The 25,862-nt window shown below is 44.6% G+C and overlaps 2 protein-coding genes across 11 annotated transcripts in view; one reads left to right on the forward strand and one right to left on the reverse strand.

The window, feature by feature from the left end:
- Window positions 1-1,517, forward strand: part of ABCC1 (ATP binding cassette subfamily C member 1 (ABCC1 blood group)) — a 47,565-nt gene extending 46,048 nt beyond the window's left edge. For both annotated transcript variants that reach the window (XM_068206848.1, XM_068206847.1), the window contains exon 31: window positions 1-1,517. In XM_068206848.1, coding sequence (XP_068062949.1) covers window positions 1-109 — 109 coding nt within the window. In that variant the 3' untranslated portion in view covers window positions 110-1,517.
- ABCC6 (ATP binding cassette subfamily C member 6) lies at window positions 501-25,681 on the reverse strand. 9 transcript variants are annotated; one of them, XM_068206852.1, is made up of 31 exons: window positions 25,544-25,681; window positions 24,458-24,634; window positions 23,990-24,115; window positions 23,237-23,374; window positions 22,863-22,988; window positions 22,237-22,298; window positions 21,395-21,526; window positions 20,865-21,077; window positions 19,846-20,023; window positions 19,188-19,349; window positions 17,592-17,684; window positions 16,993-17,196; window positions 16,499-16,645; window positions 15,709-15,796; window positions 15,343-15,412; window positions 14,591-14,717; window positions 13,944-14,120; window positions 13,364-13,531; window positions 12,422-12,608; window positions 11,979-12,042; window positions 11,382-11,499; window positions 10,592-10,799; window positions 9,580-9,890; window positions 8,718-8,917; window positions 8,485-8,611; window positions 7,853-7,954; window positions 6,968-7,114; window positions 6,364-6,522; window positions 5,974-6,140; window positions 5,322-5,516; window positions 501-4,791 (listed from the first exon to the last, which is right to left on the reverse strand). In XM_068206852.1, exons 1-31 carry the CDS (start codon window positions 25,550-25,552, stop codon window positions 4,683-4,685), a joined length of 4,491 nt encoding a protein of 1,496 aa, XP_068062953.1. In that variant the 5' UTR covers window positions 25,553-25,681; the 3' UTR covers window positions 501-4,682. The 9 variants fall into 9 exon arrangements, 6 of the variants coding, with proteins under 6 accessions (XP_068062953.1, XP_068062955.1, XP_068062952.1 ...); XM_068206854.1 differs by lacking the exon at window positions 25,544-25,681 and adding an exon at window positions 25,157-25,223 and having other exon boundaries at window positions 12,422-12,605; XM_068206851.1 differs by lacking the exon at window positions 25,544-25,681 and adding an exon at window positions 25,157-25,223.
- Between the last annotated feature and the right edge of the window lie 181 nt (window positions 25,682-25,862).

Genomic DNA, 25,862 nt, shown 5'->3' on the forward strand with positions numbered 1-25,862 from the left:
AGTTTTAGTCCTGGAGAGAGGAGAAGTGGTGGAGTGTGGTACCCCAGACCAACTACTTCAGGAAAAAGGCATTTTCTATAGTATGGCCAAAGATTCAGGCTTGGTGTAGCATTTGAACTTGGCTATTTACTGTGGGGAAGAGGAAGGTGATACATTTGGAGAACTGTAACTTCCCCTGAGCTGGACCGAACCACACAGCTGAGTTTCAGACACAGTGAAATTAGCCAGACCATGGCAGTGGAAGCAACATAAAGATGCAATCTTTTCTTATTTTTTATTTCTCCTTAGTATTGATTTTAGCCACCTCTAGGAGAAGCTCATACACTGTGCAAGACACTTCAGAGACTCCTATTTTTTGCCTGAAATCTGTCATTATACGCTCAAATGTACGGTGGAGTGATTCATCAGAGAAATTCAGAAAAGCTTGTTCTTCCCATCTCTTATGTTCTGAAGTTCCCTCCCTTTTTTTTTTTTTTTTTTGTTTAAAACATTTTTGCAAATGCTAGTTATTTGTTTGCAGATTCCTTGTTTCATGGGCCATCTATTGTGGGATGCGCTTGGAACATTTTGTGGCATAAAGTACTATAGTCCAAAGATTTTTCTTCTTGTGAAATAAAATGTGTGCCAGACTTTCTCATTATGGCATTTACTGTACATGGTGAATGTTTTATGCATTGTCCTAGGGGTTTCATGTGTTTACAGCATAGAGCAGCAGGTTCACTGTCATGTCAGTAGTGCTGATGTGGAGCAGCACAGTCAACTTCAGAGCAGTATTTCAGCATGTCTGGAATGACAGTCACTCCAGAACCAAACTGTGCAGCAGTTGGTGCGTTGCTGTGTGCTGATCTCACCCCCAGCTCACTCAGGAATTCCAGCTGGGGTGCCCGGTGCTGGTGGCACCTGTGGGGACAAGGCTGAGCAGTGAGGATTCACCTGAGCAGAGGCTGCAGGCTCAGGGTGACCTTGATTGTAACACCCTTGGCTTTGGTAGTTCTGTGCTTTCATAGCAGCTCTGCAACATCAAGGACCATTAGCCTTATATCAAAGAAACATGCCCTTCATGCTGCTGCTGTTGATTCTTTAATTTTGTGGGAAAATGTTCTGTTGCATTTGTTAAAAAAAAATAGCGTTTTTAAAGTTTTGTGTCGGAAGGGTCTAACAATTAAAATGGCAATGGAGTCTGGTTTTCAAGATCTATGTTGAATTTTCATCTTTTTGTGGTAAGAAAAAAGTACTTTTCTAATGTTTTGATTAGTCTTATTTTAAAGGAAAATGCTGGAAGAAAGCAAACTAAGTCAGATGGATCCAGATACTCAGCACTGAGAATGTGGACTTCTGTGATTGATATTGCTGACCTTAATACTAGACAATTGTTGTCCTTAGACTAAAGCTATTTATTTTTTTGTAAATTATGTCTCTCTGAAATTGAATAGACTGAAAATTTCTTTGGTATTTTTTTGTAATGACAATGCGAATATTTGCAAAGAACTTGCAGTAAAAAATTATTTGAAAGAAAACATGTTATTTCTTGCCTTGTGTTTGACAAAGGGTTTGCTTTGTCAGTTCAGCTTTTTGCCTTGAAAGTAGCAATTACTGGTCCTGCTTAGACTGATCGTTCTGCTTGGCCTGATGTCTGGGGTTGTTCGGGTGGTGGGTAAGAAGCCATGAGAGTAGATAACTGTGCTGCAGTAGGGCTGGATTGTTTTGTGGTTTGCTGAGCAGACCAGGTGATAGTGATGCATCAGCAGAGCAGGAGCCACCTTGGTCACCCCCAGTGGTGTCCGTGGCCTGTGTCTGCCACATCTCCTGAGCTTGGTGTGAATTTTCTCAGTGGAAATGGGACAAGCAGGGGCTGACTGGGGAGTTAGGGGATGAGCTGTGAGTTAGAGTTTTTCAAATCCCCAAACACTTGTGCAGCACTGTGATGGGCAGAAGGGTGGAATGCTTGGAGCACATGGTTTATAGGAGCAGAGCAGGGGGTCTGTGGTAAGGCTGTGGCTGGTGTTGTTCATTAAGGTGGAGATGGAGCTCCCTGCAGAGACCCAGGGGAGGAACTGTCAATACCACTGAGACCCCTTTCCTGCTTGGGAACAGTCATCCTCCAGGAACACTTTGTGATCCTCCCCTTCCACCCCATCCTAGGAGAGCCCTGGCAAGGAAGAGGGAGAGGAGCTGCTGTACAGTTGAATTTACTGTATCTGATTTCAGTGCACACTGATGTCTCTTGGCTGACATTATTTACTGCAACATGGACGATTTCTCATGTCTGGAAAAGCTGATTCTGCCAAAAAACCCAGAATTTTTAGAAGACCTGCAAAACCCACCCTAATTCATGTGTGTGAACAGAGCTACTTCTGTAAGTGCTCCCAGTCCTGACCCCACGAAGATCCTTTTGCAGTGTGACAGTGATATGGCACAGCAACAACTGTGCTTTGGGTCACTGGCACCTTTAACAATTTGGCATTCCTGTGTGTCTTGTGACCATCTGGGGCACTGGGAGTGTGACTTGCATAGTACATGTATGGCCTGAACTTGGTGTAAATCAATGCATGACATCTTTGATTTATTTTCTGGCTTTAGCAGTTTCAGTATTGCCTTAAACTTGGAATCATGGGACAAGGATTTTTTAAGGTAGTGTTTCTCTCCTACATGGTACCTCCAAGTGTTAACTCCTTTATATATTTTGCTTTAACCAACTTCTAGATAACTTTTGTGAGACTTGAGCTCCAGATTCATCACAGTACCTGGACATAACCCTGAGGACTCCAGCACATCTGAAACATGATGGATTTTTCATATGTAATTTTGGGAATTGCTTTTCTTTTGCCTTTGCAGCACAACTTGATGTGTGAAAGCTGATGATATTTTTGCTTGCTCTTAGTTTGGGTTAGCTGACAGCAAAACTGTGCCCTTTCAAAGGTTACCAGTGTGAAAGTATGTGTTGATTATTGTCTCCTGTTGCCTTCCCTCTTCATTACCAACTTAGGAACATAAAATGAGCATTTAAAGATGTTTATATTGGAGATTATGGAATGCTAGAATGTGTCTGTTTCAGAATTACCCAGCAACATGAGCAATTCTGTTTGGCCTCAGTTAAAAAGGAAAAATACCTAACTTTTATCTCAGTATTTCTAAATGCTCCTGATGTTGAGATCCATTGATAAACCTGTGGAGTGCTCATAACTTGTATCTGGGTTTGGAATTGTTTTATCTGTGCCCGCAAGTATGAGAGCTGGAGAAAGTAGGGGGAAAAGAATTCTCTCTTGGTACCTGAGCACCAGCAGGCACTGGACCTCGATATCTTAGGCACTTGTCCAGCAGAAACTCTAAACTGTTCTTGACGTGGGTGCAGAAGCCACTGAGCAGCTGTTGGAGAATGAACTCCTGGGTTTTGCCAGTCTGGGTTGATTCTTGCAGCTGGAACTCTCCCATTCCCTCCCCCCCATCCCCTCCCCACTGCCCCTTTCTGTGTTATATTTGCTTTAGTTTACTGAAGAGACCTGTTTAAAGACTTGATTCTATTTTTATTTCAGCTCTCTAAAAAATGGGGTGCTTTAACAAAAGTCACAGTAAAGTGCAGTCAGTATCTCTGTGTGTAATGCACTGTCACATTGTCATCCTGTGAATCCTGAGGTGAGACCTGGGGACAGCTCTGGCCACAGACACTGTGGGAAGCCCAGGAAGCTTTTGCTTCTGTTTTGGTTTGTTAAAGCAACATCTGGCAGGTGACCATGCCAGAGGCTCTGCAGCACCAGGGTGGCACATGCAAGAGTCAGTTTGCACGCAAGAGGAAAACCAGGAATGAACCATCAGGTCAACAGGTGAGATCCTGCTGCTTTCCTCGTGTGCTGCAGGGATCAGAGAGGAGGGCACTTCCAACCATGCAAATTCCTTGTGGCCAAATTGAGTTTGGAAATGTTGGTGTCAATGTTTGGACATGCCCTGCTGTAAGCAACTGGCACTTGGCAGTGGGAATGCTCCAAGCCCTGGGCAGGAGTGATGGATGCTCTGCTGCCACTCCCAGCCACCTGCTGAGCCCCAGCTGGAGCTGGCTCTGCTCCTGCAGAGGGAGGGAGTGGATCTGATCCCCAGCTGTGACAACAGGCAGCCTGTGCTCTCCTGCTAGGTGGCATCCTGCTTCCTCTTCCCTCCTGCCCCGGTGTTTGTGCAGTGCCTGGGTAGGCAGTCCGTAAGACATTTACAAAATACAACATTTGTTCTGCCTGGAGCTTACCATCAACTGCAAAGAGTTAAGTTTCCTTGCTACCAGTTAAATTCTTCCTTGCTGTCCATAAAATCTTTTTGGCTTTTAAAAATAATCTGTGTTATCTTGAAGTATGATGGCTATTTGGGCTCCATTTACAATATAAATTAGGAATGCTGTGGTCTTTCTCTTTTGACTTGTTTGCTTTTATACCAGAAAAGTATTCAAGTCCCGACTGGCTAATTTTCAGCAGTCAAGGGAGGTTTTGGTATCTGGAAACATAATGGAAGTGGAATTGCCGAGTTTCCTATGGAAATAACATGTATCCCAAGTTACCCCTTTCCATCTACTCACTGCAGTTCTGGCTCAAACAAGCTTTGGTTGAGTGTCAGCCATTTTAGAGAGAAACCAAAATAACTCAATTACGAGGTCAATTAGTCCTGTTGGTGGTGGGGCTATGGGATACTCCATGAGTGAGTCATGCAAGGCCTGATTCTTCCATCAGTCTGTAGAACAGTCCCTTCTGAGCTATTAAGTGTTCTGGAGTATCAAATTCTGCTATCTGGCCATTTTCCAAGACTAAAATCCTGTGAACATTAAAAGAAATTTAAGTTTGGGGATGTACCAGCTTACTTATTATACCAAACTTACTATTTTCTATTTAGTTTTAAAATAAGTTTCAGTACTTGCTGGTTATTCAGCCAAGCTTTCCAACAGCTTTTCAGCCAGGAAACAGTGCTGGGATAGAACGGGGTTCTGATGAGTGACTGTTCAAGTGCTGAGTTTGGGAGGAGAGATTTTTGCAGCTAAGAGTGGAGGGAGTTTGTGAAGGGGTATTGGTGTTTTAGTTTCACAACTCTCAGGTGACCAAGGAGCTGTAGTCATGGTTTTGCTGTCAGTGGAGGGGAGAGGGCTGTGACACAGCATGTGTGGGAGTAAAGCATCTCTGATTAACCTGTTGGTGCCCTGCTGCTTTAAGAGAGATCCTCCAAACTCTAAAGCAAGGCTTGGAGGTTTAAACACGAAGAGGACAGAAATGGAATTGCTGTTCACCACCATGGTGGGGTGTCAGTCACAGCAGCTGCCCGAGTGTTCCCCTGCTCAGGGATGTCCTTACCTGTCACAGTCCAGGATGGTGTTCACCCGGTGAGCGATTGTCAACACGGTGCTGTCTCTGAACTGAGTCCTCAGCATGGACTGAATCTGGACATCAGTTTCTAAATCCACAGCTGCTGTGGCCTCATCCAGAACAAGGATTTTGGCTTTCTGCAGGAGTGCTCTGGCCAGGCAAATCAGCTGTTTCTGACCAGTGCTGCAAGTAGGAATAGGGATGGTAAACTGAGGTCACTTTTCCTTGGGGTTAGAACAGATGATTCACTTGAAACCAATAATGAAAAGGTGATTGTTCCCTTTCTCTGAAAGGGTGATTGAGGCTCATGACACTGCAGGTAGGTAACAGCATGAAACAGCTTAAGGAAGGGAGGGGAAGGTGTTCCTATGGCACCCAGAAGAGCTGCACTTGGAACAGATTGCAGGGTTTTAGATACTGCACAAATACAAACCAGCACAATGATTAAGTCTGAAAGGTCTTCCTTAGTGTCTTAGGATTTGATTTCATGCTGCTAAACAGGACAGTAATGCAGCACTTTGCAGTCTGAACATAAAGATTTTTTCTTTTTAAGGAATTAGCCTCCTTATGCAACCAGCTCTGTTCTCCTAGCCCAGGGGCTGGCACTGCCCTGCCACTGTCCTTCTGCAGATAAAGGTACCTTAGGTTTTCCCCTTGGTCAGTGCACTTATATTCCAGCTGCTCTGGCAAATCTGCAACAAAGTTCTTGAGCTGAGCCAGTTCCAAAGCTGTCCAGATGTCTGCATCAGTGTATTGGTTTAATGGGTCGAGATTCATTCTTAGGGAGCCAGAAAACAAAACTGGATCCTGAGCACAGAGACAGTACAAACAACTCCTGAAATGAATTATCAAAATGAGCTCTTGGGTCCTGCCTGCTGGGTGGGAATCTGTGGCTGATGTTATAATGAATGGCAGATGAACATGGCACAGAGGTTTTTTCCAACTTGGAAATTGCTGAATATCCCTCCTCTCACAGAACCTTTATAAACCCTTCCCAGGTGCTCAAGGATTTTGGAAATGAGTTTCATACCTGGGGAATGACAGTGATATTGGTTCTGAGGTCATGGAGACCTAGCTGGGCAATGTCCTGTCCATCAATGAGGATGGCTCCTTCTGCAGCTTCCACCAATCGCAGCAACCCCACCACAAGGCTGGATTTCCCAGCTCCTGTTCTGCCAGTTATGCCAATCTGAAAAGTGCAACAGGAGGACTTTGGTTTTGATGCTGTTTTCTCACAGGTGGACAAACATATCATGTAGTTCCTCTTGGCCTTTTGATGGGAGACAGCTTTGCACAGATCAGATCTCTAGGGCTATGTGAATCACAGACATTCTGGCAGTACTTTCTTTAAATGGAAGCATTTATAGCTTGCAATTGTTTTGTATAAAAAGGAATCACAAAAGCCTTTGAAGGGAAGAATAATTACAAGACTTAGCAGTTCCAACATGTGGAACTAAACTGAAAAAGTGGAATTCCTTTTCTGTAGTAAGCTGGACAAGGTGAGCAGTGTGAGAGATGGGCTCCTGCTTTCCTGCAGCTGCCAGGCTGCTGTAGCTGGGTGCAGGCAGGGGCTGGATGCCCTGGATCTGGTCAGTGCCCAGCACTGCTCACACTGCCAAAGGAGGGTTCTTTACCTTCTCGTGCCCGTTGATGGTCACACTGACACGCCTCAGTGCTAACTCCAAACCTGGCCTGTAGCACAGGCTGTAGTTTCTAAATTCAATCCTTCCCTCAGTGGGCCAAACTTGCTCTTGAAGTTTGCCATTCGGAGTCCAGGGTGCCTGAAGAGATGGAAGCAAACAGCAGTGTTGAAGGCTGATTTAAATTACCCAGTCAAGTGGCAATACTGGAATGGGAAGTTCATGAAGACACCTGTGCCAACTGCCCCCCAATCTCTTTGCAGTTTCCAGACCAGAAAAAGGCCTTTAACTTTCATACTGCAGATGTGGGCTTTTTACTTTATCCAAAGATGCTGGTCAGATTTTCTTTACTGAAAATGGGGATGAATGTTTCCTTGCATGTCAAGAGTTCTGACATTGAGTGGTTCAATAATAAAAAAAATTACATGCCCCTAAAACAGGACTGTGAAAGCCTCCTCTCTCAGGGCAGCATATGGAGATATAATTTTAATGATTACAGAACAGAAATTACTGTACTGGAGACTTCTGGCAGCTAAAAGGCTATCTAGGAGCCATTACTTATCAGTGAGTTGCATCTGAAGTCACATAATAAATACTCCAAATATGGGCAGGAAATGTCTCATTCCATGAGTGTTAACAAGTGAAGCTATTTTAATGGCAATCGAGTGCATAACTGTCCTAAGGAAATAATAATCAGAGGTTATAAAACAAGTCTAGTCAGCTGGATAAAACCCAAATGCTGCAGTTCTTTAAAGGAAACATGACAGGCCTTTTAGAAGGGGAAAACTAGAGGTTTTTTCAGGTGGAAAAGAAAAGTTACTCATTGAGTTTGCAGAGATGTTCAGCCCCTTCTAGTAAGGTCAATAGTGGATTAGCTACCTCCTTAGGAGTCCTCAGGTATTCTCTCACTCTCTCCACAGACACAGTGTTGTGCTCTATTTCTGTCCAGGAGCGAACCATCCAGTTCAGCACACCAGTTACCTGCCACAGGGAAAAGAAGCATTAGGGCAGATAACATGAGCCCTGACCTGTGCCCAGGAGATACCTGGTACTTTGTCTTAGAGTTTATTTCTAAAGATCTCCTCATCAGATAATTATATCAGGAATTAGATTACATCAGAAAACCTTAAAATGCTGAAGTGAAAGCCAGGTCCTGCCATGGCCCTTTGAGCATGTGTATAGAGAATGAAATGCTACTGACTTGGATGCTAAAAGATGGTGTAGCTATTTCTTAAGCTATTGTGCAGCTAGTCTACAAGCAGGTAAGACAGGTGCTGACTAAAGATCTTGCCTCAGCTGCCCAGGGCTTGCTTTGACTTATATTTTGAGTTCAGGTGCAGGAGGAAGAAGATGGCCCATACATGTGTTTATAAGGTTCTTTCCCTAAGGGGCCATGTGCTCCAGATGCTCTGGGTTTCAGCAATGACAGCAGGATTTGGTAGGAAAAGGCATCTAGAAAGGCACAGAAATAGTTCATAATAGAAATTAGAAATTAAAATGCAGTTGGTTACCTGGAGAGCATAGGAAAGGGAGAAGCCAGCAGTTCCTGGACTGAGCTGTGTCCTGCCCACGACTGCAAAGAGGGCTGCAAACAGTACGATGCCATTGCCCAGGAACTCCAGGTTTGTCGCAAGCCACCTGCAGGAGGAGGGGAGCACAGAGCTGTTGCTGGGTGCCCTCTCCCTTTCTCCCAAAACATGATTACTTTACAGAACACTCGTGGAGCTGCTGGGCAGATTTGTACCTGTCAGCAACAGCTCCAGGGAAGCAAATTCGCTGGTTCTCATCCACCAGGAAATTGCCCTTTGAAATAAACCTCTGCTGGTCTTGGTGAGCACGGATCACGCTGCTGCCCTGGAAGGTTTCTGAGATGTGGGAGTAGATGGGTGACCTGCTGGCAGCCTCCATGCGCCTCAGCTGGCAGGAGGTGCTGACATAGAAGTGCTGGTGCAAGGGGAATGGAAGGGAGAGTCATTAGAAGGCTTGTGCCTCTGTGGAGGTACTCCCTAGGACATCTGGGAAGGCCTCAACAAGTGCAATAGTGCGTACTAACCTCGTGTTACAAAACCTTATGTGCATGCAGGACACGCCCCTAAAAGATGAGGCAGTGTTCCTACCTCTGTTATGTCCTGTCTTTATTAGGAATAATCCTAATTATTCCTAATATTCCTAATTTGGTTGGGGCAAAGGAACCAGGGTGCTGTGAACCCACGAAACCTCTATGCAGTTTCCTCTGCAGCTGAGCCCTTTGCTCGATGGAGAACAGAGATGTGCTTGCCCTCCCCTAATGCTCGGTCTTGCCTCGCAAACATGGATTCATTAAAAAGTAGTGTAGGAATTCTGCAGAAAAGGAAAAATGCTTTTGGTCTTCATGTGATTCACACTAATGGAGATGAGGGATATAACCTAGGTAGGATTTTTTTTAGATATCAGAAAAGCACAAGCCTCTTTGGGAGGGCTCTGGGGTACTTTGGAAGGCTGAGGTGATGGGAGATGATGCAACTGATTTCTGCATGCCTTCACTCCTAAGAAATGAAAGGAGGCTTTCTGCAGGGCCATGGCTGTGCTGCTTCAGCCTCTCTGTGTGTGTACCTGTGGGCTCCTACCTGGAATGCTGCATAAAGAACAGTCAAGGGCACTATGGCCATTGCTGCCCATGGTGTAGCCACCACAATCACCAGGTAGATCTCCAGCAAGTTGAACAAGAATCCCAGCATGGACTTGAGCTTGTCAGGGATGACAGAATCAACAGCATCCATGTCTCTGGAGAAGCGGTTCAGCAGGTGTCCAATGGGTGTTTGCTCAAAGAAGAGCATTGGGGATCTCATGACACTGCTCAGCAGCTGCAGGAAGAGCTGGTGTGAGGCTAACACGCCCCCCAGCAGCACTGCTGCTGTGCAGGCAAACCTGCCAAGGGCTGTAAGAGAAAAGAAATTATTATTACTAGGTCTGAAGAAACCCACATTGGAGTTCTCCCTAGCAAGATGGTGATTTCCACTTAGTCCTGCACTAGTGTGCATTCAGGAAGGTGCAACAGGAATTAAACCTCTCTTTAGCAGGAATTAAAGCAAGCCTCAGAGTTGCAGGGTAAGCTGCCCTTTCTGTAGGGTTGTTACCAGAGTGGCCAAAGACCTTCTAAGCCAGTTTGAAGGGGGGCGTGGATTCAGGAACTTAAACATGCAGGACAAATTATTCATTCATCACAAAATAAACTTGACTGGGATTACTTTAAATTGCTCAGTGATATTTTTTTCTTTTTAAATAGTGTGACCAAAAGTATGTGGCTGTTTAAAAAGAAAAATATAAAGAAATGTAGAAGTCAACAAGTTTATCTTCTTTTCTCTGTCTTTTATGTGACCTAAGCCAAGATTTCATTCAGTGTAGTAGTGTGGGGGGCAACAATTCAGCATGGAGAAGAGCCCCCACTTGAACTTTGATATGATTAATTTATGCTGGAAGGATGAAAAGAGATAAAAAGAAAAACCTTTAGGGATGGGGCCAAAAGCCCAGGAAGCTGAAAGCCCAAGGGTATGCACTTGTTTATATTCTGAGAACACATCCTGGATATGGGACAGGGAGGTGGGAATACAGTGAATTAGGTGAGCAACTTCAACACACCTTGAACCACTCCTAAAGCACCAAAGACTCCGAGTCTGAGCTCTGTGTGCTGCTGTGTCCCGTTGTGCACGGGGTCATCTGTCCAGAGGCTGAGCCAGTAGCCCCGGGAGAAGGCCAGGGCCTGCTGGCACGTGCAGGACAGCACCACGGACACACAGAGCGCCCGGCCTGCCGCCTGCAGGTACGCTCCGTACACCCCAGCGCTGACCTGCAGAGAGGCACGTGGGCAACAAGAGGAGAGGAGGTTGTTAGCTAAAAAAAGCAGCTCTGAAGCAAGGAGTGATTTATAAAGGGATTTCTCAGTTATATGTCACAGTAACCGTGTTGATTCTTGTTTTGTTTTCCTCGTGGATGAATAATGAAGGCATACTTGAAGAAATTACTAATGAATGATTATTATCAACTGATGAATGTTATGCAATAGGCTCATGTTACTTCTGGAATGCATGTAAAGCTTTCTTTGTCAGGCAGTGGCTTTCCTGTGTGCTGGTGTGGGAGAGAGCTGTCATGTTCACACTGGGTGCTGGTGTGGGGGCCTGCTGATCAGGAGAGATGAGGAGACCCCAGTCTGGCCAGTGCTGGGGCTCCCTAAAGGAAAAACTGCCTCTTTTGGGGTTTCTGACTTCTCACTCTCATTTCTTCTCAGTGTAATATGTCCTTGACTCAGTTATAGGGCAGACTTGTACAGCTCAGCTGTGGTTTAGCTGAGGCAGGCAGCTGGCCTGCCTGCCATGGGTGTGTTATCCCCACGGAATGTGTCTTTGCCCCTACAGGAAGGTGCTGTGCTTACCCTGCCATGCCGAGTTCTCTCTGCCTTGGTTAATCCTCCACTGGTGGCTGCAGCACTGGTGCAGTCTGGGCTCACAGGAATGGTTTCCTTTTCCACAGCAGATTTTACTGGATCACCACTTCATGAAGAAAACAAAAATCCTTCAATCTTCAGCCACCCATCCACCCTTAAATCCATGCCTATTTTGAGGGCTGCAGTTTTCAGGATCCTGCAGAGTGACCCCAGCCATTGTCCATGTCTGTCACAGGGACTGGGCTCTGAAGCCACCGAGGAGCAGAGCCTAAAGCATTCACTCTCTGAGGCTGGTTTGGGATGAGTCTGACCTTACACCCCACAGGGGAACGATCAGCAACCAAAGGCATCAAGGAGCCTGTACTTGAGCTCTGTTGTGCCTCCTTGTGAAATACAGAAGAAATGTCAGTCAACTTCCACATTCAAGAGCAGGTTTTTACCTAGTCTTGAGTTTTGCTTGTTTGCTCTTGTTATTAATTTACAGATCAATCCGAAACCTGTATCATACTCAGTAAGAGCCTCTCAGTAGGCTTATATGGGCTTTTGGAGTAAATTCTTCAGTAGCTGAGACTGCTTTAAGCTTACCTGAGGGGTTTCTCCTGAGATGGACCACTTCCAGTGGTGATAGTGCCTTTGGTGTCTCCCATAGCTGTGAAATAAATGTATTTTTTTCTAAATGCTTTATAATCCTGTTTTGTCCTATACAGCCTTTGAAAGACTGGTAATATGGAGGAAAGATTAATTTTAAAAATTGTTTCTAAAGGTAGAAATATCAAGGTGAGGCTTGAAGAATAGCACATACAGTGGGTAATAGTTTACTGCTTGATTATTGTCTACTAATATGGATTCAAGAATCAGTTTTGAGGTGATGAGTCAGCTGATTTGACAGCCATATTCTTCCCCACACAAAGCAACACCTTGCTGTGATTGGATCTCTGCATTAAATGTCCATAATAAAACAGATGTGATATGAAGGGAACAATTGACTGACAGACCTAGGAAGAATGATTCCAACCCGTCTGGGTTACCTGCAAAACCAGCAGGTGGCTTCTCTTCTGCAGTAACGTGTGAATGAAGAAAATCTGCAAAGGCTCCATTTCTCCGTAGAAGTTCTTGGTAGGAACCAGTTTCTGAGATCATTCCATCCACCAGAAAAACAATGTTGTCCACTTGAGGCAAAATGTTAATTGTGTGAGTCACCAGCACACGAGTCTGCTTGAATAAAGAGGGAGCAGTTACAATTGTTCTGCAGTCAGTACTGGTATCAGTATTTCAGCATCAAATTTAGGCCTCAAAAATTCATCAGCCTGAATGGAATTAAAGGGTATTTCCTTTATTTACATTTCTGAGCATATCTGCACAGATAATTGGAGGAAAGGACATAAGGAAAGTAATTTTCCCTAGATAAATTGGCATATTCTGCATTTCTAATATAGAGTAAAGCCCTTTGAGTACACCTTATGGCTGATACATGACTTGACAGAAGAGGAAAAACAAAACAGAACCGATGCAGAAAGAATGGAGAAGTGCTTAAGTGATGAACATATGGGTGATGTGAACTGTAAAGGTACCACTGAACTATTCAAAATTAATGGGATTAGATATCATGGTGATAGAATTTGGAGGAGATCAGGCAGCTCTTCTGAACTGTGCTGGAAGTAAAACTCAAAAGGAAGGAAGGATGTTGACAGAATATAAAAGAGCTGTAAACTTGCTGTGAAAGTATGGCTGGCACTAGGCATGTGGTTTGCAGGAGGATAATGACAGCCTTCCTCCTCCTAAGTGAGATTCCCTGCAGGACTTGTGGGTGCTATGTGGCCTGCAGAGGTTCCCCAGTCCCCTGCTGCCACTGCAAAGAAGCATTTCTGAGCCTTTGATAAACTGAGCAACCCACCCTACTGGAAACATTTTGGGGGCTCTGCTAATTAGAGACATTGTGCAAGTGTTTACAGTTCAAGGTCATAGCACACCTTGTCCTTCAGTAAACCATTGGGTCCAAGAACGTGTTCAAAAATGTGCTGCCCAACGTGGGCATCGACAGCTGACAGGGGATCATCGAGCAGGTAAATCGAAGCCTTCCGGTACACAGCCCGAGCAAGGCTCACTCTCTGCTTCTGCCCTCCAGATAGATTGATTCCCTGCAAAATATATGGACTCTGTTTATTTCAAAGATACAGCATATTTCCCAACTGCTGACTTCCTTTTACACTGATGTTTTATGACATCCTTACTTTTAAGTCAGAGCACCTTCCCCCCCGCCCCCCTCCAAACAGGGCTCTTGCAGAGGCAGTCTCTTGAACAACTCTTTCCTGCAAAAGAGCACCCAAGAATGACCTGGATGTGTTCATTTTTCTCTTAAATATCTCTTATGCCTCTGCCTAGGCTATCAGAAGGTGGGCTTAAATTCCACTCTTGTGAGTTTAGGTTTTTTTGTGTTTTCATCACAGCTCCCAAAGTTGTAGTTACTCAGGGGTAGATGTTTTAAGCAGGACACCTGAAGTTGTAGCTACTGAGGGAAAAGTTGGCCAAAACATAAGCCCAAGGCAGTACCTTTTCTCCTATTTCACTCTTCTGCCCTGCAGGGAAGGTCTCCAAATCAGGGTGCAGTGCACAAGCCTCTGTCACTCTATTGAACCAGGTTTCATCCATCTCTTTCCCAAACAGAATGTTATCTTCCACTGAAGCATTTAGAACCCAAGCTTGCTGGGGGACATAAGCTGCAGTGTCCTATAAAAGTGGAAGAATGTTAGCAAACCTTTCCATAAGCTCAACCTGACACTGTGAGAACCCATCTTTGAAGAAAAGCTCTCTCAGTTGTGGAAATCTGGAATGATCATCAGCACTGACAATTCTCGGAAGGCTTTGCAAAATATGAGTCTGCACTGTTATTACCTTACAGGGGAGTGAACAGAGGTGCAAGTACAGGATGCAATTTACCATGATGACACTTCAGCTCACTGTCAGAGGGAGATACAGAACTGGATCTTTGAAGTATTGTTCCAGTTCCTATTCCCAAAGTTCAGGCCCATCTGAGAAGTCTGCAGCGCCTTCAGATAATTAAACGTGGACTGATAAATACAGCCTGTGTTAAAATTCAGCAGTAAATGGGTTTTCCTCATGTACCTGATGCTGTGGTTAATACTTTACAGTTCCCGAAAACAGCCTAATTAGAAGCAGATGCTGAGGGGAAGATTCACCTTCCTGGTCACACAGCCATCCGTGGCCTCCAGCTCGCCCAGCACCGCTGCCAGCAGGGAGGACTTGCCAGCACCCACCTGGCCAACCACAGCCAGCAGAGAGCCCTGGGGCACACTGAGGTCTATGCTGGGGGAAAAGATCAGTCTCTTACCACATTTTAGATACACTTTCTGAAAGCAACTAATTGTACTTATTATCAAAATTCTTGCTATTGTCGAGTATGTATCGAGTAAATCCCCTAATCTCATCCCTTCAGACACCTCCAACCAGGAAGTCTTCCTCCACATCCCCATCTGAGTTTCATACCCATATCCTCACTCTGGAGATAGGCTAGCCCAAAGCACTGGATGTAGAACACTCCTGAACATCAGAACTTTTCAAAGCTTTTCTTTTCTAAAATGTCAATGCCTTTTGAAATAAACATATAGTGATGTCATATATAATATCTGCATTCCATCTGTTCTACTTTTTTGCCTTAAATCACTGTAATTTTATATTTGGGCAAGAAAACTGTATAAAGAAAACAGTCTCCATATAATAAAGCAACATCCAGATACAGGCACCTTCACATTTATATGTTCCTCAGCATAAAAGCAAAATTATGTTTTATCTGATTTTGTAATTTTCAGAATTCAACACTGAATATGAAGCAAACTCAGAAGCCTCTGGATATTCCACCCTGGTTTCACTTAGGCCCTGAGCATCCACCCTGACCTATGGTTTTGAGACATGACTAAGGGTAAGTCTGTACCTTCTAAGACAAGGAGAAGTTTCTTTGCTCCAGCAAAAAGTCCCATTTCTTATGGTGATACTTGCCTGTACTAAAACATGAAGAGAGACAAACCACTTGTAAATGCAAAGATAGCTACAGAAATATCCCAATTTATGTGATTTTATGTTTCAGTGTTTATTTATGTTACATAAAATCAACCTTTATTATGAAAAGAAGGGTACATCACCAGATTAGATTTCATTGTTAGAAAAAATGAGGCCAGAGAGATAAAGTGACAGTAAGGGGCAAATATTTTTCTCTTGACTATGGTACACACCTTGAGTAGAAGCTGAACAATAGAAATTACTCCTCTTATAAGACAAAAGTGCTAACATAAAAGCTCACCACAGCCAGAAGTGTTTCTGCTTGAGCTCTCAGGATTCAGTTCTTCCAGATTCAGAAAAGCTGCTAAACGGTTTAAGGAAACTTTGGCCTGAAATGAGGCAGCACACAGAAGAATATAAGATTTAGAGTAGAAAGGGAGCAAAAACCCAAAGTGAAGACTCAGTTTGAAGACCCACTTAGAATATTGACTAGTGCTATGCTGCAGATGCTTAGATGGCCAAAGGCAGCTCTTCAGTTACCTTTATTTCCACTTATCTTAGCAAAACTTCCATATCCTTCCCTGTAATTCTGGTTCAGTGAAATGGGCACTTTTTCATCCAATTTTTCCTGCAATCTTTTCAGTGATTGCTTCTGTACATGAAAATCTGACAGTCTTGGAGTGTGAGAGGGAGATGAATTTCCTAATTTCTTACTGAACAGTGAATTGATTTTTTCGCTGACCTGGACTAGCAGGGTCTCCCCTATGGAGATTTTGTTCCACCTGTTCTGATTTCTTTGGTTAAAAACAGAACTGGAAACCCCTCTGAGATCTAATGGTGCTTGCACTGAGCTACAAAAGACTTCTTGAGTTACTATATTTACAATCTATATTTTGTCAATATAAAGGAGCCTTTCTGAAAAGCAATGCCACAAAGTACCTTTAGCTGCAAGCCCTTGCACTTCACCATTTCACAGTGGCAATTAAATAGCTGACATGCCAAGCCCTAAGAAATCCCTACCTTTACCTGTTAATGGGGATATGTAAAAACCCCTTATGGCCAAAGGAAGAGGAACAGGGCCTGCAGTTAACCTGGACAGCAGCGTTGATGGAGAAGGGCAGGAAGGAGTGGGCAGTGTTGAGGATGTTGATCAGTGTTAAGGACACAAAGGCCTTCTCAGCATCCAGCACATGTGTGTTGTCCACCAGGGTGTAGACAGCAAACATGACAAATGTGATCTGAAAGGGAGCAAAGGACAAGCAAACCACTTGCTTCAGAATGGTTCAAGGGTGACAGGCCCTTCACGACTCTGGGACCCATCTGGTTCAATCCAGGCTATCCCCTCTAGGTGCCTGTCCTGCAGGTACCATAGGCAAAGGTCTGGCATGTTGGTGACAGAACCAAGTTTGATCACTGGATGTTAGTTCTGCTTTAAGGAGGTTTTGGTGCAGCAGCCACAGCAACTCCTCTGACCTCCAGGCAGATATAATCTTTAGCTGTCTGTCGGAAAAATCTGTCCAGGCAGGAGTACAAAGGAAAAGGGAAGTAACAGCATATGTTTTATGTAGGAAGGTGATCCACTCACCAGGAAAGTTGATGAATGGAAAGAAACTAGGGATGCTGAGAAGAGAATCTGAGATCTTTTTAAGGCCTGAAGTTCTTGCTTTCGGATTCCAAGTACTTTCTCCATGAAGGTTTTCTCCCAGCCATACAGTTTGATTACTTTAATGTTACTGAGAATTTCATTGGTGAGTTTGGCCCTCTCATCCTTATGTTTCATCTGGGTTTCCTGTAATAAATGTTTGAGTTTTATCATTTAATAGGTTGAATGCTTAATGGTGCAATTATTCTGAAGAAAAACACCTTATTCCTGCCTCCAAGTCCTGAATAAATTTCCCTGCAGTTGAGCTGTGTATACTGTTTTGCTTATGACTCTTCTAGGCTGGGAAATATTTTACTTTTCATCTTCAGAGCTTTATTTTTACTGGCAGTACATAAAAACAACAGAAAAGTAGGGCAAACATAGTAAAAAGGCTGAACATGGAAGGGCTTACTCTAAATTTCAAGAAACTTAGCAGGGTTCAAATCCTCCCGTGTTACTTCAAACAGTCATGGCAAGCATGAATAAATATAAGTAATCACATAACTCAGTAAACCACTTCATTTTTATGAAGCAAAATGTACCTGAAACTGACTCCTCTTCTTGGTGATCACAAAATTCAGAGGCAAAAGAAAAAGAAATACAGCAATTGCAGTCAAGGCAGATGGCCCTAGAAGCTGCCAGGAGAGAAAAGGAAAGAGAAAGAACTTCTGGTGATGACTAGGGAAGACTGCTTTTCATTCCCTTGCTTACCTTCCCTCTTATTTGAACTTGTGCATAACATCCCTCTGGCTAAGCCTTTGCTGTAATCTTGCCTTTGCCTTTCCAGGGAGTTGTGCTCCTAAGCACTGTGGATTGTTAACTCTCCAAGCCGGATAACTCCTGTCATCAGGCTGTGCTGAATTTATTCGCTCCCTTGTTAGGACCTAGATGGGCGCTGAAGGCGATCCAGAGGCACGCTGGCAATTCAAGCCATTCCCGGCTCTTCTCGTCCATCCCTGCATGCGTTCAGAAGGACATCTTGTGGCTGCCCTGAGTAAGTGACCCCAGGCAACACCAGGTTTTCCTTAAAAACAAACCCAAACCCTCAACCAAGTATTCTTGCAGCATAAACAGCCCAGCCTGTCTGCATGAGATGAAAAGGTGGCATTGTCCTGTGCCATTATCTTGGGACAGCTCTTGGATCCCAGGGTTCATAACAATTATGTATTAACACTTGTTTTTCATGGGTTAGTTACATCTCCCTAGGGATGGCTGGAGAGGGGAGTAACACAGAGTTACAGGTAATGTCTGCACAAAGGGTCTGTGAACACCAGCAAAGAAAGTGTAATTATGCTCCAACCCCATTCAACTTGTCAATGTCATTAGAAAAGGGATAATGACTTCACAACAGTCTGTACCAGGGCTACTGATTTTCACAGTCACAGCATCCTGCCAGGCACGAGGCACAATCCATCCTGAGTAGTAAAGGAAGGCCTCAAAGGCCTCTAGAAAGCTCCTTTGAATCACCTGTCTCTATACTGCTCATATTTCCATTGGCCAAAACCAGGGACTAAACAACAGGGCTCTGTACTGTTGAGAAAATACTGTACATTGATTAAAAATGGATCTTTTAGATTACCATCCATTATTTCTTATTCAGGTTTTGCTCTCTCCCTGCTGAACTCCTTGATACCTATGAAATTCAAAGTATCCAATACTCTTTCTGAATGGCATGTAACTTTGCTTCAAGCTGCTTCACTTATCTTGTAATCAGGCTTCAGGATAAAGCATGTCAAGTTGCTATTTCAGACCATTCTCCATTATGATCCGGGACTCTGCCAAGGAGCTGGAACTGGATTGTCAGCCTACACTGGGCAACCTTTACCTTTTGGTTGTAAAGAGAGGTGACAGGGAAATCTGAAGCAGAAGTTTATAAGTCAGCTCACTAACCATACTCACAGTCTCCTAAAAGGGACTGAATGCTGAAAACACAGGTGAGAAGATGAACTGAAGGATCAGACAAGGATTCTGTATCAATAAAGAATATCTTTCAGAAAGAAAAGTGAATCCACCATGCTACAAGGCTAAGAAAATATGACAATTTCATGTAATTCAAACTAGTAAGTATAATTTTGAAACCTCCTTTTTCCTTTGATATTTACAATAGAAAGAGATTGATAAATACTGTCATATATTACCTGCCACAAGAAGACAAAGCAGATGATAATCCGAATAGGAGCCAGCCAGGTCCCATTAAAATAGATAATCAGATCCATTAGCTTTTGCACATCAACAGATACCAGATTAACAATTTCACCTGTGGTTGCGGCTTTCCTTGAGGCATTTGACATAACCAGGATCTGGACAGGGCAGAGAAGAAAGAAAAGACATTATCAAACAACTGCTTTGGTCCAAAAGTCAAACGACATTCTTCCTCACAGAGAACAAAGACAGCAAGAAAAATGTCAAATCCCAGGTATTAAAACCATGCTGCTACCTGGGCCATGTGACTTCACTTCAAGATGAAGCATTTACTCCTTTTCCATCACAAGAAATTTGTGATGGAAAATTTACTCCTTTTCCATCACAAGAAATACATGCTGTTTATACATGTACATACAACATAAGAAAGTTCATGGTGATTTTTGCTCTTTCCTTTTCTTGGCTTTTCCTTCATAGGGAAGCTCTAAAAAATGTACCTGCCATGTACTGCTCAGAGATGAATATAGCACAGCTACATCCTAAAACGTAGTTTCTAATGACATCTCCCCTGATATTGCTATGAACAATGTACATCATTACTGCTAAGGTAGGGCTAGAATAAAAGCAAAGCTAAAAAAGGAGCTGCAGTCTCACCTTCCTGTACACAAGGCCTGTTACTGCAGTTCTCAGCCTCAGCCCCAGAACAAGGCACATGTACATGTAGCGTTGCTCAAACAGAGTCTGGAGACAGCCCAGCAGGAACATACTGAAGGCACAGAAGTAGCCAATCCAGCTCGGGGCTGCCTGATCTTCAATGAACTTCAGGAAAAGGCTGCAAGACAGGAGCCAAATGTTGCTGAATCCACACAGTACTGATGAAATATCAGACACACAAAAATAAACTGGCAGAAATGCCGGTCATTTTTTTCTGTATTCTCTCTGCTTGAGGTTTATCAGTGAATAGCAGAAGAATTGGAACATATAATACCCTGATTTTTGAAATCTAGCCACTCATGGTTTTGAAGCAGTCTCTGATCTCAGCATCCTCTCTGGTTAGACCTCATTTTCAGTGTTAAGGATGGCTCCTGATTTTCATGAATTTGTCATAAATATGCAAAGTGGTAGCTGTAATCTAAGAGAGTCATTGACATTTCCAGAACTTCTCCTAATCTTAATGACTAAGGAAGGATTTTGCCCATGAAAATATAATGTAAATGCAGGTTGGTGTTGTACCAACAGAACCCACAAAGCATTTTATCAACTAACAAAGCTATTTAAGATGTGTAGGATGCACAGCTGTGCTCTTTATTAGCCAGGGAACATGAAGCCTTAAGACTATAGGAAGTAGCTAGCGATGTGATATATATGTGATATATATCAAATAACTCCTGTTCTAGTGAAGTTGTCAAATGGCTTGGTGCATCCTGTTCTTCCCACTGCTGGAGCACAGCAGTGCAGACAAGTGTGCACAGCTTCACACAGTGGCTTTGTGCCTTTTCCTCATGACTTGACAGTGGATTTAGCACAAATGGCACCTGCGCTCCCTTCATCAGCAAGAGAAAATTTCAAAAGGTCATTGTTTGTATGTCTGTGGGTGCTGACATACACATCTGAGCTCATGCCCACAGCCATCTCGTACGTGTGACAGAAATACATCATAAATGTGCACATACCTCAGTACCTTTGGGGTGGAGAACAAGAAGACATCACAGACAACTAAGCAGACAGTGCTGAGAAGGAAGTAAGTTCCAAACATGCTCCAAAACATTCTCAGTAAGGGCCCTCTCTGACTGTGCTTTGATTGCAGTAAAGCCTCTCTCTCTTCAGCTTCTGCTATACTGGTTTCAGTTTTCTGTCCCTTTTTAAATATAACAGACTCCATTTTGCTGAAGGAAGAAACAATGAGAAAATTACCTACAACTGGAGAAAGCTTGGGAATTTTGTATCTTCAAAAAATCACTAAATAGCTCACATGGGGTCTCATACCATGTCCAGTATAAAAGCTCATCAAAAACTGACCCCACCCACAGAAAGTTAGTTCTGTGCTTCCAGGAGTGGAAGGATGTTCTCCAGCAGGTTTTAACACTTAAAATCAGATTTTGCACAAAGGGACTCACACACCAGTACCTGTGAGTGTATTTGCTTAGATCATCTAGAACAGCCCAGCTGAGCCCATGATGTGCTCTCCAGATCAAATACTCACTGCTGGGTTCTGCTGTGACACTTCTTCCACTCTCTTTCTGCCCAGGCAACAATTTCTTCAGAGGAGTCCTGTTTCCTCACTGGCCACAAGTCATCCACCCCCAAGGCCTGCTGAGAGCCTCTCCAGAGGAGCCTGGAGGACACAGACCACAGTCAGGGGAGCACAGCAGGATCTGTGCTGTGTGTGACACTTTCAGAACACAGGGGCATCAAGGCAGTGCACCACAGAGAGCACCCAGCACTGATATCACAGCACCACCACTCAGGACTGTCCTGTCCCACAATAAACAAGAATGTCCAGGAACAGCAGCTTTGCTTTGCATCCCTAGGCTATCTTCTGTCAGCACAATGGGGATTTGGAGGTCATCCCTAATTTCTAGTCCATACTGAGAGTCTTGGGTAGTGGAGAAAAAAGTTCAGTTTAACTTTCTCTGGGCTCCATGAAAGGCAGATGAGAGCAAGGTCTGGCAGGTGGAGAGGGCTGTGGTTGGTGTACAGTGATCTTTTGAGATTGATGAGAAGATTGATCAATCTTTTGAGATTGATTGATTTCAAGATTGGGAGGGCACTGAAGGGGTAGTTGAGAGGCAGAAGAGCATTATCTAGAATCACAAATTTGCATTTTAAACTATTTGGAGAAAAGTAAATTAAATTTTTATAATTTGATCTTGTGAGAATACCTCACAAGAGAAATAATTTAAAGAAATAATTTAAATCCTCACTCTGTAAGCTAACTCAGGGGCTGAGATATGTCCTGATGGCTGCCATCTACACCCTCTCTGATCTCTGATGCTGCTGCTTTTTTCTGATATTGTAGCAAAACCACATCTTCTGTGTTCTTACCCAGAGAACCACCAGTATGTGATTTTGGAAAGAAAAGAGCTGCTGGCTTCTGGGCACTGATTCTGATGGGAGAGAAAACATGTGTGATATTTATATATAGAAAAGGGCATGTGTCAGATGAATATAGTTCCCTTCTGTGCTTCCCGAGGAAAAGCAATCAGTTATCCCCCTCCCCATCCATTGAACCAGAGTAAGTGTATTGTGGAGGCTCAGTGGGATTGGGATAATGTCTCTTTGCATAATGTCTCAGATGGAAGAACAAAGAATATAATTCTTCATACCCAAAGACATTTATTTTCTTAAGCATAGAGCTTTTCCATACTCCTGTCACCAACTGAGTACTGCAGCAGAGGAGAGTAGCACTAGGGGAAGCAATGTCCACTATCCAAAGGTTTCAGTGACAAGAAACATGAGTATGGATAGGCTTTTAGTTTTGAAAAACTTACATAAAGAGACAGAGCACTATTACCCTAAATTCTGCCAGTTACCTTTTAAAATTGTCAGCTTTTTTAGAGAATGATGCATCTTACATCACCCAGATACTCATGTGCCTGTGTATCCCCATATATTTAAAATCCTGTTTCAGCAATGAAGCAAAGCATTAGGAAAAGCTACCTTATACTTACAGGATTGTTGTCAGCTTTAGAGAAGAAGGGAGGGTGATCAACTAAGCAGAACAACACAAGTTCTCCTAGCACCAGGCCAGCATAAAGGTAAGTTGTAACATGGTGGAAATGGTCTTCCAGAAAGCCCTAAGGAACAGAATACTGGTGAAAATGAGGTAAGAACCTTCATGTTTACCCAGCAGAGAAAGAGCTTCTCCTGTTCTACCTCTGCAAATAAACATCCACCACAAATATAAAGTGCCATGAACCATTTTTCTCAGCACATATTTTAAAAGAGGAATTTGATTCTCTCCCTTGCAGTCAATGAGACAAAACCAGCCCTGTTGTTTAGAGACTCTGTAGTCTGTATATTAAAGGTATGTGATCTCACTTACTCTTTCCAGGGCATGCTGAATTTTGGAACTAAACATCACAAGTGCAGCCACAAATGAGAGCAGCCAGTAAATCAATAGGACCCCTGAAGACTGGATGCCCATCATTCTTTCTGCTTGGGTAAGGAACAAGGCGAGGACCTGTGAGGAAGTACAAATTTGTCCAAATAAATACCTGGTAATGGAATGCCAAACATTGTTATCAAATTAATGACTACAGTAGAGAAAAATCAGCTTCTTGCCCAAACATTTCAAGATGTTCAGAGTTGCAGTATTGTTCCTAAGAGGCTAACACTGAAAAGCTTTGTGTGCAGTTTTGCACTCAAGAAGGTCTACAGAGAAGGCAAGTAGTAAAATTATGACTGGGCCAACAGACTGGGAGGACTGAGGCTATGAAGATGCAATGACAGAAGGGGAGAATAGGCACTTATTTATTGAACAGAAATCGCATTTCATTCTAAACCATATTAAATCACATACTGTGGTTATGAGAAATGAAATCTTCTCTCGTTGTGAGACCTCTTTCTAAACTCTACTGAAACCTCAGCTCCTGCCAGCTGTGCTCTGCCCACAGGGTCTGCCCCAACTCCAACCCCCTGATGTGTCACACAGCAGAGAGGCACAAAGTGCATCCCCAGCTATCTCCTCCCCATCAGCCAAATTTGTGCTCAGAGACAGCGAGAACCATGGGAAATACAAGCTCTGTCCCAGGAGGGCTAAGCTTGGCCATGTGCAGACAAACAAGGGAGGAATTACCGTTGTGATTCCCACCACAGCAGGGCTAATGAAGAATGCTGGGGTCCGTGGGATTCCTTGGCTTTTCTCCCACACCACGAAGAAGACATTAGAAAAACACAATATTACCAGGGTGAATCCAAGGACCTGGGGCAGAGACAGAAAACACACACTGGAATGAACTGAAATGCTGGAACAATCTACCAAACTGACTTATTCAAGCTGCCTGGGCAGTAAGACTGGAGGGGTGGAAGATCAAGTTTGGGGCAGAGAATGTTACGGGAAGTGTCAGGGAATCAAATGGAAATACAGGGGAGAAGATACTATGACATATCTTCCTAAAACTTTACTTAATTTATACTGACCTGAGCTGGTAAATGTCAAAAAACCCCGCAGAGATGGATCATCAGGAAAGAATAATTAAGGAAAGTTAAGCTCTGCATCAAAGTTGAGATAATTTTAGGACCAAACCCTGTGCTTCACCCTTACCATTTTGCCTTTGAAGATGTTGGACATCCTGATGTAGCCTTTGTTTCTGTGTCGAAGGTACCAGTAGTAGAAAGGAAAACAGATCCAAAGATAGGCACAAGGGATCCAGGCAGTGATGGAGCTCTCGAAGCACCAGGTCAGTCCTGGGAAGTTTGTATGCCATGTCTGGTTCCAGTCCTGAAACAGAAACAATGCAGAAGTGAAGGACGTGATGCAGAGCAAGGCTGGGGACAGGAATCTCATGACGGAAAGAGGAAGGAGATAACCCCTCGCAAACTATTACGGGAGTTTATCAACCCTGGGGAGGGAAATCCACGCGAGTCCGGACTGATGGACTCGCTAGAGCCCTGTCTGTAGTGGGTCCGGGCTGTTCCCTCGCTCGCAGCTCATCCCATTTACCGTGGCTGAGCGGTTCGGCGTTCGGGCGAGCACCGTCCCGGGGAGGCAAAGTCCGCGCCACCGCCGCCCCTGGCGGAAACGCGGCTGCCCTCATGGCCGAGCGTCCGCCGCCTCCCCTCAGCGCCGCAGCCGCGCTCCGGCCCGCGGGGCTCATCCCTCCATCCCTCCATCCCTCCGTCCCTCCATCCCTCCGTCCCTCCGTCCCTCCATCCCTCCATCCCTCCGTCCCTCCATCCCTCCATCCCTCCGTCCCTCCATCCCTACATCCCTCCGTCCCTCCGTCCCTCACCGCTCACTCACCCGGGGCGCGGCGGGGCCGTCCCGAGTCCCGCAGAGCACAGTGCCCGCACCCATGGGCACTCGTCCGGTGCCCGGCAGCGTTTCCTCGCTGGGCAGAGCTCCGGTCCCGCCAGGCAGGAGCGATTGCTCGGAGCCCCGTCCGGCCCCGTCCGGCCCCGTCCCGCTGCGGCCAAAGTCCGGCCGCGGCCGCGGCGGCAGCGCGCTGCGCGGCAGAGCCCCGCGACTGCCGGTTATAGGAGCTCTCCAAGCACAGACACAGAGGGTATTTTAGAAAGGATGTTGTTTATTCTTTCCACAAATTCAGCACGCCAAGGCGGTAACACCAATATTTTTTGATACAGTAAAATTTACATGAACACGCCCACCTAAGACATATTCTCCACCTACCTGATGCATATTTATATTAATGATATATAACTTTACGCAGTGCTTGGAACACAGAATTCTTTTCTTTATTGAAAATAATTTATTTTGTCGAAGTTACCTGGCACCAGCTACGCCTACAAAGGGTGCCAAGGGGCAGCTGGGGACGGATAATCCCGGCTGGAGGCATCACCGGGATCGGGGCCGGGATCGGGGCCGGGATCGGGGCCGGGATCGGGGCCGGGATCGGGGCCGGGGTCGGGGCCGGGGTCGGGGCCGGGATCGGGGCGTGTCCAGCGGGTCGTCCCCGGGCAGCGCCCGGAGCCCTCCGGGCCGGCAGGAG

Source organism: Anomalospiza imberbis, chromosome 16, assembly GCF_031753505.1.
Source record: "Anomalospiza imberbis isolate Cuckoo-Finch-1a 21T00152 chromosome 16, ASM3175350v1, whole genome shotgun sequence".
Classification (NCBI taxonomy): Eukaryota; Metazoa; Chordata; class Aves; order Passeriformes; family Viduidae; genus Anomalospiza; species Anomalospiza imberbis.